Genomic DNA, 14056 nt, shown 5'->3' with positions numbered 1-14056 from the left:
CCTCTCTTTATCACCTGTTAAAATCTCACTTTCTTCTTTCCCCAGTGGGCCTATCACTTCTTTATTCTTTTTGCTCCAAACTTAATCAAAGAACCCCTTTTTGTTGTGCTTAGCAGCTCTCCCTAGCTAAAGCTCATGTTGAGTTTTAGCCTTTCTAACACTCTCTCTACAAACACTTGAAATTTGTTTATAGTCATCTTTGGTTATACTGCCCTGCCCTCCTTCCATTTCTTAAATGTGTCTTTTTAAATATTCAGATCCTTAGAAAGCTGTTAATAGAGCCACTCTTGCTTCTTGGGATTCCTCTCATTTTTCCTTCTTGCTGGAATCATTTGTGATTGTACCTTTAATATCTCACTTTTAAGAATCTCCCAACCATCTTGAACTCCCTTCTTGAGTATTTCTGACCATGGGATTCTAGCCAGCATAATTTTGAGCTTGTTAAAATTAGCTTTTCTAAAATCCAATTTATATGACTGACTACGTTCAACTTTTCTCTTAGCCAAGATCTTAAACTCCAAAATTACACGGTTACCCAGAATGCCCACTACTTTCACCTCATCAGCCAGTTATTCCTCGTTGGTGAGAATCAAGTACAAGATAGCAGACCCCCTTGTTTCCTTCTCCACTTTCTGGAAGATGAAGATGTCAGCAAATCAAGTCGGGCATTTATTAGACCGTACATTTTTACCAGAGTTTGTCTTCCAACAGATATCAGAGTAATTGAAATCTCCCATAACCATTAAGTTGTGTCTCTTTTAACATTTTGTAATCTGTTCTAGAAGTGTATCATCCAAGTCCTCTGCCTGGCCAGGTGGTCTATAGCAGACCCCCCCCCTAATATCACTATTTCTTTCTTTCTTTCTTTCTTTCTTTCTTTCTTTCTTTCTTTCTTTCTTTCTTTCTTTCTTTCTTTCTTTCTTTCTTTCTTTCTTTCTTTCTTTCTTTCTTTCTTTCTTTCTCCTTTTAGCTTTTCCCAGAGGCTCTCAACTTGGGTTCGCTGTCCCCTGGTAGAGGCAGGGAATTCCCTGCTCTCAGCCTCTGCCCCTGTCGCCCCTTTCCTGGCTGGCAGTGGGGAGGTGTAGGGGATGGGCCTGGGAGCTTAGGAGACTGCAGGGGCCTTCTTTTCCTTTTCACACTGGAAGTGACATCATTCCTGTTGTGACAAGCAAGGCTCCATAGTGCATGAGTAGAGAGCGTGTGTGCCCCCCCCATCCTTGGGGTTGGCCGTCAGGAGACCTGACAATACTACTCTCAACTGATCTTCCATGGTCAAATTCAAGTATTTCTTCACAAGTATATACATTCTTGTCATATAATGCTCCTCCTACTCCCTTTCTTATTGGTTTATTACTTTTAAACAAGTTGTCCCCCTCAATCCTAATATTCCAATTGGGTGTCTCATCTCATCAAGTTTCAGAAATGCCCTTTAGGTCATAATTCCTTTCCTCTATTAAGACTTAAAGCTCTTCTTGTTTGTTTCCTATACTCTGCACATTAATGTAGATACATCAGAATCTGTTTTATGTGCCTGGAATGTTTCATATTTGTCCTTACTTGCAAATTAATGGGCCCCTGCATATATGCCACTCCCTTCTAATTACTAGTGCTCTTATCACCAGTAATTAGTATCATACTAGTTTGGGAGTTTTGTCTCCCTCCTCCACAGGATTTAAGAGCCAAGCTATAAGTGACGCATAATACGTGGAGAGCACTTGATTGGTCCTGCAAGTTACCTGGGAAGCGTGTTTGGAGACTCCTTCCCCTCTCTGTGTCCCTTCTCCATTTTTAAGGATAGATGGAGGAGTAGCAGTGGTGGCAGCCTCAACAGCTTCTTCTGCTGCTGCTCGCCACCCTCCAGTTTCAGGCTGTCTTTGGGGGCGGGCAGCTGCTGCTCTCTCCCAGGGTCCCCTGCCTGCCCCTGGTGAGCTGCTCCGGAGAAAGCTGCTGCATTGGCCACAGCGACAGCAGAGGGATCTGCTTCTGCTGCTGCTCTAACACGCCTTTCCCCTGTCCCTGAGCTTCTGAGAAAACTGGAGTGAGGGCATGTTAGAGCAGCAGCAGCAGCAGCAGCAGCAGATCCCTCTGCTGTCGTGCCTGGAGCTTTGCCAACACAGCAGCTTTCTTCAGAGCAGCTCCCTGGGGGCAGGCAGCCCGTTGGACACAGGATGCCCTGGAAGAGAGCAGCAGCTGCCCACCCCCGAACGGAGCCTGAAGCTGGCAGGCGGCGAGCAATGACAAAAGGAGCTGCTGCCGCTGCCACTGCCGCTGCTGCTACTCCACCATCCATTCTTAAAACGGAGAAGGGAAACAGAGAGGGGAAGGAGTTTGCGACTACGCTTCCCAGGTAAACTTGCGCAGACCCGGCAAGTGTAATCCATCACTTCTAGCTTTGCTCTTAGTTTAAAGCACTCCTCATCCAATTTGTAAGCCTGCTGCCAAACACATTTTTTCCTGCTCTCACAAGGTGCAAAACATCTCTCAACAGAAGTGTTTCAGCCTGAAAGCATAATCCACGGTCCAGGAAACCAAACCTTTCCTGATGGCACAATCGGTGTAGCCAGCTATTTATTTCAAACGTTCTGCTCTCGCTTCCTAAGCCATGGCCCTCAATAGGAATAAGTGACGAAATCACAACCTGTGCTCCCAGTCCCAGGTCCTTCAGTTTTTTACCCAGAGCCTTATAATCTCTTTTAATATGTTCCATACTGTTACGGGCAGTATAATTTGTTCCCATATGGATGACCAAGAAGGGACAATAATCTGTGGACTTGATGAGTCTTTCCAGCCTTTCTGTCATGTCCTAGATGCATGGGACCTGGTAAACAACATACCGCTCGAGATGGCAGGTCTGGTCAGCACACTTTAGCTTCTACCCCTCAGAATAGTGAATCCGCAATCACCACCACATGTTTCCTCCTATTTTGGGGGGCAGAAGCTTAAGTCCTCTTATCCACAGATGCCTGTGGAGCCTTGGCTAGTAGTTCTTGTTCCAGTAGTCCAGAGTCAGTATCTGTGGGGAGGTCCTGGAACCAGTAAAGAATGTTTTCTGATTTTCCTGCTCCTGTGGGTCATGTTCTTCCACTTGCCCTCTTCCTTTTTCTGAGATACCTTCTCTTCTTCCTCCTGTTGCCCTCCCCCAAGTGCTTCATGTGTCCTTTCCAAGAACTTTTCATCTTCCCTGATATGCTGGAACATGGATAGGCAAGCCCTTGTATCTTCTCCTCGAGTAGGGCTACCAGCTTACTCTTGCTACAAGTGTAATTTCCATTTCCCTCTGGTAAGAAGATGTATGGCTGTTGCTTTCATCCATATAGGAAACAGACCCGAATTTCCCAAACTCCCCTGTCAAACTCCCAGACAAAACTCCCTGTTTGCTCACTCCAAATTGAGAGCTCTTGTGTTTGAGGCTATTTATACAGCTGTGAAGTGTAGACCCCACCCCCAACTCAAGTCAAGTGATTTACCTTACTCAATGGGCAGGTAATTCAGCAGCCACAGAAGGAAAAAAAAAGGAGGGAAAAACACACATACCAGCCAACAGAAGCCTCAATTCACTCAACAAGAACCTAGCAGACACAAGGGAAGGAGGGAAAGCAGTCAAATCAAACAAACCAAGCACAAGCTACATCCTTGATACTCCCAGAGAAAACTTCCTGTTTGTTCCTCCTCCAGATCTGTGAAGATGAATTACAGACTCTTCTTCCCCTCTTACGGGAGCTTTTGTCAGAAAAGTTTTTGATTCTTGGTTTAATTTAAAGTTGCTGCATACACAGCATTCGTATGGGATGTTTAAAGGTAATAAAACCACTGCTCTTGGCTTCCAGTATGCCTGGATTCTGTGAGAAGCTCCGTGGTTCTTTCTCACAAGCTTTAGATTGGGAGTACGTTTTACCTGTTAACACTGATAAATCAGTTGTCAGTTATTTTAATGACAGAACCAAAGTGAGAAATGGGTTTATTAGAGTTTCAAAGAAAGGTGAAATAGGTTTGAACAGGTTTCAAAATTGATTGAGTTTTCAAGTTTTACAAAAAAAGAAAAGAAAAATGGAGACGCTGAATGGAGAGGATCTTGTCTTTGAAAATTTAGGCACCTTGATTAACCAGCCTTGATCTTTCTGTGATGAAATACATAGTATGTTAACCCTTTTGAAAGTCCTTCTTTGAATGTCTGTTTTATTTTATGTTAGCAGATCGATCATTTATGTTATCTGAAGAACTTTTTTCAAGGCTTGTTGATAGTTTTTTATTTAAAATAAGGCAGTTGCTAACATAATTCAAGTGAAGAGAAATAATTGGGTAGTGGCCAAAAGGTGTCCAAGTTTCCCATCCTGCCATGAAAGACTGGGAATGTGTGACCAATTTCCTATAAAGATATCATTTCCACATAGGAAAAAGTACTTGCTGACTATCATATATGATAAATAGACCCATATCTGTGTTAAGGTGTGCACACATGCTGTAAGCCACAGTTGGTTTCAGGAATAAGAAATGTCTTGGGTGGGATCCTGTGAGCCCATTTTGCTGATAATGATTTAATTTTTCATATTGTGGGAAGGAAGCTTATTGGTAGATCCCGTTGCTCATGTTTGCTTGTGTTTGAAGGGAATACTCCTGAAACATACTAAATCTTAACTAGTTTAAATTATCATGATGTTTGAGTAACTGCATATCATGCATATTAAGAATGAAAAGCAGTTACTCAACAAATAATGAAACTGCTGAATTCACAGCCAGTAGATGACCATGACCATAGATGGATTTAAAAGGGGATTATACACATTCATTGATAGGTCCATTAATGACTGCTATCCACGGTAACTAAAGTGAATGTCTCTATTTAGAGACAATGAGTCTCTGAATACCAGTACAAGGAGGCACTACTATCAGGGAAAAGGCCTTGGCCTCTATGCCCTCGGCCTCCAAGGCAATTGATCGTCTGCTGTGTGAAACAGAATTCTGGACCAGATGGACCCTTAAGAAGGATTATATTCAGAATATAGATTGACTCATTCAATACAGCATGTTTGTGTGTATTATGATGGGTTCAAAAAGAAAGGGTTGTTCATATTTTAATAACTTCTTATGTCTGCTCTACACATATAGGGAAAGTTGGGTCACCCAGCTGGAGTGCTGGTTTGCAAGCTGTTCTCTTTATCCAGTGATATGAAATAGTGACTGGTATGAAAATCACAAAATATAAGCTTCAAGAGTTAACCTATAGTGATTCCCTGAAAAAAAGACTGATTCCTTTACTTCATTGTGGTACAGATTCGTAATCATAATTTCAATTCAGTCACACTGTAGTAAAAGAAAATTGTCAGTCTTTTGAATAGTTAGAGGTATAAACATAGAAATATGGATCTGTTCCCATATAAGTCTGGGCTTAGATCAATGTAATAGTTTTAACTAACTGTACACAAGCAAAGAATTTTGTAGGAGTCAGGGAAACCCACAGAATCCGGAGGAGAAATTTGTCATGGGAATTCCTATGAGGTATTACTGACAAGGCTGATCCGCTCCTTTTGTCACAAGTGTACAATGAACTTTGTCATTCAAGTTACCCTTACAAAATTGCCACTTAAAAATAGTAAAAGCAGAGTGATTGCTGGGTAGATTGCATCTGAATGGACTGTTCATCAAAATATCCTTTTGTCCAAAAAAAGAAGCCATAGCGATGTTGTTTCAAATGGGGGTCCATTTTCAGCTGTGTTTTCTCTTCTGTAGGTGAAATGAGGAATGATTTATATATCACAATGGAAAGGGGAGAGTTTGATAAAGGAGGGAAAAGTGTGGCCAGAAATGTGGAAGTGACAATGTTGATCGTGGACAGTGCTGGTCAAATTTTAAAGGTAAGTCTCATGTTACCTTTGCTCTGACCTTTGCCGTGCTATATTTTATGCCGGATGGTGACATCTCATAGATTGGGACTACCCAGAGGTTACATCCCATTCACTACGTGCACTCTACTTAGAACGCAGAGAAAAATCCATATATTAGTTATTTGTGTGGAGTAATAGCGAATAAACAACAAGATTTGAGTCCAGTGGCACCTCAGAGACCAAAAAGGTTTTCTGAAGGAAGCTTCGACTCTGAAAAGCTTATTCCCCCGAAAATCTTGTTGAGTCTCTAAGGTGCCACCAAAGTGCCACTGGACTCAAATCCTGCTGTTCTACTATAGACAAACACGACTATGTCACTGTACTGCTAACATGTCCCGTCGTTTCTCTTGTCACAATTTGGGACTTGTGGCTTTCAAATAATGTATGCTAACCTCTTTGTTTTTTAAAAAATAGGATTTCGTCTCCTTTGGCTCTGGAGAGCCACCAGCTACTGAATTCCACTCCTTTGTTCTGTACCATAACAACAGTCCTCGGTGGGCTGAGCTTCTGAAACTTCCTATTCCTGTGGATAAATTCAGGGGAGCACACCTTCGCTTTGAATTCCGGCACTGTTCCAGTAAGACCTCTTTTTGTCAATTCGAGAGTGCTTTGTTGGTTGTGTTGAGCAGTCTCATGGAGGTTTTTTCAAATGTCTTTTCATGCATGCTGAATTATAAGTGAGCTTCTAGTGCCGTGGTACTCTCTCCACGGCTCACAGAGAGCCACATTCACAATTAATATTGACCAAAAGAGCCACCTTTACCTCCTTCCCTGGCATGAGTGGCACCTCAGGGAAGCTCACAGCTCACCTGTTCTTCTGGCAGCTATTTCAAGGTGGGACCCATCTGTGAGCCACAAGGCAAGGGCCTTCCTTCCTTTCCTGAAATATGGGGCAGGTGCCACATTGGGGAATGGTGCTCAGAACAGCCACAGGTATGTCAAAGAGCCACATGTGGCTCCTGAGCCACTGAGTGACTGTCATTATTCTAGTACATGCAGTCTACAGGGGTGTGTGCATGTGGAAATCTCCTTCATGCAATGTAATGCAAGCATTAGCTATCCACTGGCAATACCAGATTTGCCCTAGCACTATTCTGCAGAAGAACTGAGGTGACTGAACATCCACATCTGTATGTTCAGTGAAGGCCTGTAATGCTGAATGATGACAGTATTTGTGTTTTTTAAAAATGACACTATTGTGGGATGCTTTATCTCCATCTTTGTCCCTTAGTTTTTTCATTAGTTGTCCTTTTGATGTTTGTTTAATTTTTGATACCTTTACAAGATCTGAATGCATATGACAAACCTGCCACTCAAGAAAGAGAACAAAACAGAAAACATAGGGTTGGATCCAGGCTAAGTTTTCTGTCAGCAGAACAGATTTTTTTTGCTGCCCCCCTCCCCCCACTGCAGTCTACTGATCACAAAATGGTGCTGTTGGATGATACAGTAGCCTGAAATATAACATGAGAAAGTGGAAAGTGGGAATCAGTGGAAATTTGCTGGATCCAACCCATTGTATACTAAAAACTTGGTATTTCCACACATTACCTGGGAACACAATGTCAAGGTTTGGGAAGTTAATAAGGGCGATCAGCTTCAACTGTGGCCTTCTAAAGGTAGCAGGTATTGAGAAAGAGCCCTGGAGACCCATTGCTGCTCAGAGTAGAAAATGCTGGACTATATGACTAATGCTCTGATGGTAGAAGGTAGCTTCACACCATCATACATATTTTATTCCATGAGGTATGAGATAGGTGCAGAAAGAAGGCAGTGTAGAGAAGTAGCTGGAATTGTGTGAGAGTGCTATCTTCCTTCCACTTCCCTTTACTCACTGTGTGTATTCTTTTTATATTGTAAGTATTAGGGCAGGAACTGTCTTATTGTTGATGTAAGCCACTTTGGAAGAGCACTGCTGAGAACGTGGGATATAAATTTGCAAGAAATATATTTATTTTTCTTTAACAACAACAATAATAACATTCAATTTATATACCACCATTCAGAACAACTTAACGGCCACTCAGAGCATTTTACAAAGTGTGTTATTAATATTATCCTCATGACAATCACCCTGTGAGGTGAGTGGGGCTGAGAGAGCTCTGGAAGAGCTGTGACTGACCCAAGGTCACCCAGCTGGCATCAAGCGGAGGAGTGGGGAATCAAACACAGTTCTCCAGATTAGAGTCCTGCTTCTCTTAACCACTACACCAAATTGGCTTCAAAACAGAGGAACATCTTTTGCAGAGGTGTTATGGATTTATTATAGCAATGGTCTGTGGTATTTCCTCCAGTGAAACTCTCTTGTGTTGCAATTTGCAGAAAAATGGCTTGATGCCAACAGTTAGAGTTAGGAACAGAAATTAGGGATCATCAGTCTTTTGAATAAACTTCATCTTCTGAATTTGTATTACTTTCTGATTTGTTTTTGTATATAGTTTCTATATCCTGATTTGTCAGGATATAGATACCACAGGTTAGTGTATCCTTTATTTTATTTTATTTTATTTTATTTTATTTTATTTTATTTTATTTTATTTTATTTTATTTTATTTTATTTATAGTTCACCGTTCTCTCACTGATACTCAAGGCAGATTACACAATGTGAGGCAATACAGTCAATTTCAAAGACATTTCAATAAACAATGTAGTAGGGTTTGTAATACAAACGTGCAAAGATTTAAAACTCTCTGAAATCCATTACATAGTTGAAGAAACGCTAAAACAGAGCATAAGCAATTCTAAGCCTGACATATTAATCTCCAAAGAAACTACCCAGTAGGATCATACATACGGCAGCAGACAATACATAGTAGTAAAGTCTATCACAAGTAGAAATATGAAATATTCATACAAAGCATTTCTCTTATGAGTTTAGGATTGAAAATTTGATTTCGTTCTATGGCAAGTGTTTTCAGAATCATTATGCAAGTGTTTTTTTTTTAAATTGTGTCATTGTATTATCTTCAGTGGGTTGTATTTAGTATGTAAATACAAGCTTGCATGACCTGAATAGTTGTTAACATAGGGAAAATGTTTAAGGAATAGCTGTCATGGGGCAGTGGCTCAAAAAGGCTGCCTCCCTGGTTAGTGAGCCCTGCCCTGGCCATAAGTAGGAATGCCAGCCGTGGTGGCTACCGGCAGGAGACTGGGGGGGGGGGGGCAGAGACCTGATGAAATAGCATTGCCACAACATCACTTCTGGCTGCATGACCAGAATTGATGGCATCATACCATGTGATGCTGTAGGATTTCCCTAGAACTCTATGGAAAAAACCTTAGAGGTCAGGGAAGTTCATAAAGTGTCATGTGAAGTAGCAATCTCACTTCTGGGGTTGCATGATACTATTTCCCTCTTCTTCTCCCCTGCTACTTCATTGTACACCTGCTGGAGGTGGGGAGCTCCAGCAGGCAGCTGACAATCCTAACAATAAGAGGGATCACTTTGTTGTGTAGATCTCTTAACAGAGACTTCACAATTCTGCTCCATGTTCCTGGCAGTTGTTTTGATGATTTCAAGAGTCATTCAGTCATTGAGACCAAAGTTAGTCATAAGAAATTCTTTAGCTGTTCATGAGACTCAGTTGTAGCTAACTTTTGCTGGATTGTGTGCTATGGCTGAGATTAGGGATCCCGTACCACAGGAAAGCCGCTCTTGGCTAATGAAACCTATGATGTGGCCTTTAGATATAAATGGGTGACAAGTGTCCCTGTCACTTTCATTGAATCGATGAATTATAATTTCCACAGCCTGGACTGTGGTCGATTTTTTAATTTATATGTGTTTCAGCAAAAGAAAAGGGAGAGAAGAAGTTGTTTGGTTTTTCTTTCGTCCCTCTGATGCAGGAAAATGGAAGGACGCTGCCAGATGGCACTCATGAGCTCATTGTGCACAAGGTAATTTCAAGTTTGAGAGAGAGAGAGAGAGAGAGAGAGAGAGAGAGAGATGATTTAGCTAGAAACATACTTGAAATGTCCCCAACTGCCCTTAGATTTAAGCAGAAATGTCTACCAAAAGAATGCTATGTTTATCATGGTGTTAACACCCTTTCATTATCTCTTTTTAAATTTATGGGGTTGGTTCACAGCTGTAGTTAAATCCTTTTACATTTCAGTGCAGTGCCTTTTTGCTGTGCATAATCATCCCATAGGATGGATGCTATGTTTTCTTAATAGATTGCATCTAGGTAACTCGTTAGGATAGTAACTAAATCCACTCTTAAGAAATCTGTCTCTCATATTGATTCACTTTATTGCACACTCAGTTACAGTGAGGTGGGTGGATCCATCTAGCTTTTTTGTTTAATCTCACCCATCCCCCTCCTTACTAGAACTCTGTTCCCTATGGCTTGTGTTTGCACAGGACCCCTGATTTTTATCATAACCTTTCTTGGTGGGTCAGAGGGAACCACCATCTTCCATTTTAACTAGAAAAGCTGGTTAAATCTAGCTCAATGTTTTCTCCATTTGGCACCTGTGTCTGGAATTCACCTTATGCCATTCTGTGTGTCCTGCTCACATATATAGATACATGATCATTTAGGGACCTGAATATATATTCCTACACACGGAGAGATGTCTTTTGTTGTAGGGTATATACCCCTGTACTTCGACTAGATAGAAACCAGCTTGGTGGAGCACCCAGATAATTAGTCTAGACTGACTGATGGCAGAAAATTAACATATAATAGGTTAGGATACATTTCTCTGCCCACCCACACAAATGTTCATCTTCCAACTAATTCAGTACTGCTCAGGTTCTGTGGGTTGCTGAGTTTTGACTTTTCCTTCTCAATTACTATAGGTCTACCTTACTATAGGTCTACAGTGTCCCCCATCTGCCTGTGGCTGCGCTGGGTCCTCTGAGAATCTCTTGTCAAATGTAGCGATTTCTGCCATCTTTAAGAAAGCTAATCTTACTTGCATGCTGTGCAAGGTAGCAATGTGGGATGAAGATGTCCCATCTGGTAGGAGAGGGCTTAGCATTAGCAACCTGCTCAGCCACAACGTTCCCTTGTGGAACCTGTCTTGTGAACTTCCTCCTTGGCCAAACTGCTGCTGCCGCCTAGCAACTTCCAGTGTGTTTTTTACCATTTCATTCCACCTTGTGTCACAAATATGCCTCATACCAACCTGGGACGTTTAGAAGCAGTGGAAATAAATCCACAGCAATTTCTTTCTCTGTAAAAAATTGAAAGGGAAAAAAAATCAAAATATTCTTAAAATGGGAAGTATCCATAAATCATGACTCAGTGATTCCGCACACGTTGGATAATGCACTTCCAATCCTCTTTATAGATAATTTGGAATGGATTTTTTTCATGTGTGGAACAAAAAATCCACCTCAAACGATTGATAAAGTGCATTGAAAGTGCATTATCCTACGTGTGTGGAATTACCTAGTATATATATTCTATATGGGCCACACACAGACAGCAAGTAAAATGTAACATAAAAGTCTAAAGGAGCTATACAGATCTTTTTGTGGTATTAGTATAGATTAGTAAATTGCTCAGAACAATTGTTTGAACTCTTCCTTTCTTTCCAAATAGATTGGTGGCTTGGATCTAGCAGGTATCAGTTGCATTCTAGTTTCTGAACTTTTTTTGCTTTATGCCTTCTGTAAGTTGAATATGTCATCTTAAAAGCAGGCTGTTTGTTCTGAGTTACAGGCAGGCGTTCTGAGTAATCCTTCACACTGTGTTATTGAAAACTTGTAAAAGGCATTTGAAAACACAGTTTAAGGCTTCCTCAGCTGTGAAAAACTTTCTGTAGAAATGTGCTGTAGCTTATTGCATAGTTTTTAAATGAAAAACACTGTAGATCATGGGACAGTTCGATGTTGCGTCTCATTTTCTTTATATCCTGAGTTGCAAATGTAATTTAATTGTTCTCTCAGTGTGAAGAAAATGTAAGTCTTCAGGATGCCAGTCGCTACCTCAAATTCCCTTTTTCGAAAGGACTTGGAAACAACCACCCTGCACTAAAAACCACTAAGGAGTCTTTCTGGATTACATCTTTCCTGTGTTCGACTAAGCTTACACAAAATGGTAATGTGCTTATCATTAAACGGCTGTAATCATTAATGTAATGGTGGGATGTAAATACAAAATGAATATTTTCCTGGTTAGGTTTTCTTCAGAGGAATTATTGAATAAAATGGACACAAATAATACCAAATACATTTATCTGTAAACTAATAAAGTATCTATATGAAGTGCAAAGATTTCAGAGGAGAACTAAACCTGACTTATGTCTTATGTTGTACATTTTAAAAAACAAATGTTACTGTAGAATAAGAAAATGCAATAATACGAAGTTTTGAAAATGATAAGAACTAAAAATAAGCTTCTTTGCACCCAGGAGGTGCAGCCTAATAAGCAGAGGGCATCTACCTGCAAAACTCACCGCCTCTTTTACCTGCAGGCCTGGCTTGGCGAATCCCTGCCTATATTAAATGTTTTCAACTTCACTTCTCAGTGTTTGTATTTTTTTTTCTTATGTCCCGTGCGTGACCCCCCAATCTTCATAAACACAGATCTGTCAGTTTTGGACATGTCATAATATTACTTGCTGCTTTGGCAGACATAAAGAATCTTGGGTCACCTTCAGATTTTTTGCATTCTCTAAGCATCTTTTAACCGGCATAGCCTTGTTTGGTCATCCAAAAGTTAATTGTGACAGCCTAGATCATGCATTTTTAAATATGAAATATAATTTGAATATGTGGCAAAAAAAAATCCAAATTGACTTAGCACAGTAGTGAAATGGGAAGAGTCCTAAACAGGTCTACTTGGAAGTGAGTCCCATTTTTTACGATGGGGCTTACTCCCCGAAAAATGTTCTTTGAATGGCACTGAAGCTTTCTTTCCTTAATAGCTCAATTGTAAATTTTAATGCCTTGTGTTTTGAGAATATTATTTGAATAACACTTAGAAAGAGTTTATTGCTTGTCTCACTGCATCAACTCACATTTCCTATTGAAGTTTCTGGAGCCAAACACCGCAGTTAAATACTAAAGTTCCACTGAATTCAATGCAATTTAGGTGTGTATTTTGCTGTGCTTTACCCATTGCCCCTGCCCTTCCCCAAGTAAAATGGATGTGGGTATTTTGCATTTGTTAGCAACTTTACCTAGCAGCCATTTCTGCCATCTTCTGTGTTTTTCTTGTTAGGGGACATGCTTGACCTTCTCAAATGGAGAGTCCATCCAGAAAAAATTGCAGGTTGTCTTTCAAAACTGAAAGAAATAGATGGATCAGAAATAGTAAAGGTACGGCTCTTTTTTCATTGTTCAATTTCCCCTTATTATTATTTTGGGAAATAATATCTGTGCCACATTCAAGTAAACATTTCCTTGCATTCCTTTTCTCTTGCCTAGTTTCTCCAAGATACCCTGGACACTTTATTTGGGATTTTGGACGAGAATTCTCAAAAGTACGGGTCCCATGTATTTGATTGTTTGGTAAGGTATACGTCATAATTCTTATTTTAGGTTTGCTATCCATTTTAAGGAAAGGATGTTAATAAACATTGATTTTATTTTTTGTAGGTTCACATAATAAATATGCTGCAGGACAGCAAGTTTCATCATTTTAAGCCTGTTATGGACACCTACATTGAAAGTCATTTTGCTGGAGCACTTGCATATAGGTAGATATGTATACTGCTAAAATTTTTTACCCTGGGCAATGATTGGTCATCTGATTATAAAGGGGAAATAAATTTATTTGATCAACATCAAAGTGATGGAAATTGATCCTTTAAATTATTTGCATGTAATTGCAGCCCTTGGCTTCATTAATTGCGTGCATTGCATATTAACTGGTCCTCTGATATCAACCAGACATGCATCAGATGTGAAACTATTAATTATTCTTCTCCCCCCCCCCCCATTTCAGTTTTCTTTTTGGAGCGGGGTATTTGTGGTGGTATTGAGTTAGAGAGTAATCCTAGGATCAGGGAAACTCAGGCTGAAATCTGCACTCTGCTGCGGAAGGTTACTGGAACTGCTTGGAACTAAACTGTGTTTTATATACTAGAGACCTCATCAAAGTTTTAAAGTGGCATGTTGATCGAATAACAGAAGTGGAGAGGCAAACACACAACCAGGAAGTACTAAAGGTAACCAAATTCAGCACAGCCATTGCCATTTTGTGCCCAGAGTGGGGAC

General features: G+C 40.5%; 1 protein-coding gene across 1 annotated transcript in view; it reads left to right on the top strand.

Annotated features, from left to right (window-relative positions):
* The window catches only part of DOCK4 (dedicator of cytokinesis 4), a 336163-nt gene that overhangs the window by 212679 nt on the left and 109428 nt on the right, over window positions 1-14056 (top strand). The window contains exons 14-21 of the mRNA XM_054987847.1: window positions 5728-5852; window positions 6297-6459; window positions 9674-9780; window positions 11783-11933; window positions 13059-13156; window positions 13265-13348; window positions 13436-13536; window positions 13926-14007. Coding sequence (XP_054843822.1) covers window positions 5728-5852; window positions 6297-6459; window positions 9674-9780; window positions 11783-11933; window positions 13059-13156; window positions 13265-13348; window positions 13436-13536; window positions 13926-14007 — 911 coding nt within the window. The remainder of the gene's footprint in view (window positions 1-5727; window positions 5853-6296; window positions 6460-9673; window positions 9781-11782; window positions 11934-13058; window positions 13157-13264; window positions 13349-13435; window positions 13537-13925; window positions 14008-14056) is intronic.

This window comes from Eublepharis macularius, chromosome 9, assembly GCF_028583425.1.
Source record: "Eublepharis macularius isolate TG4126 chromosome 9, MPM_Emac_v1.0, whole genome shotgun sequence".
Lineage (NCBI taxonomy): Eukaryota > Metazoa > Chordata > Lepidosauria > Squamata > Eublepharidae > Eublepharis > Eublepharis macularius.
The sequence above is the reverse complement of the archived record's forward strand: the minus strand, read 5'-3'. Positions and strand labels throughout refer to the sequence as shown.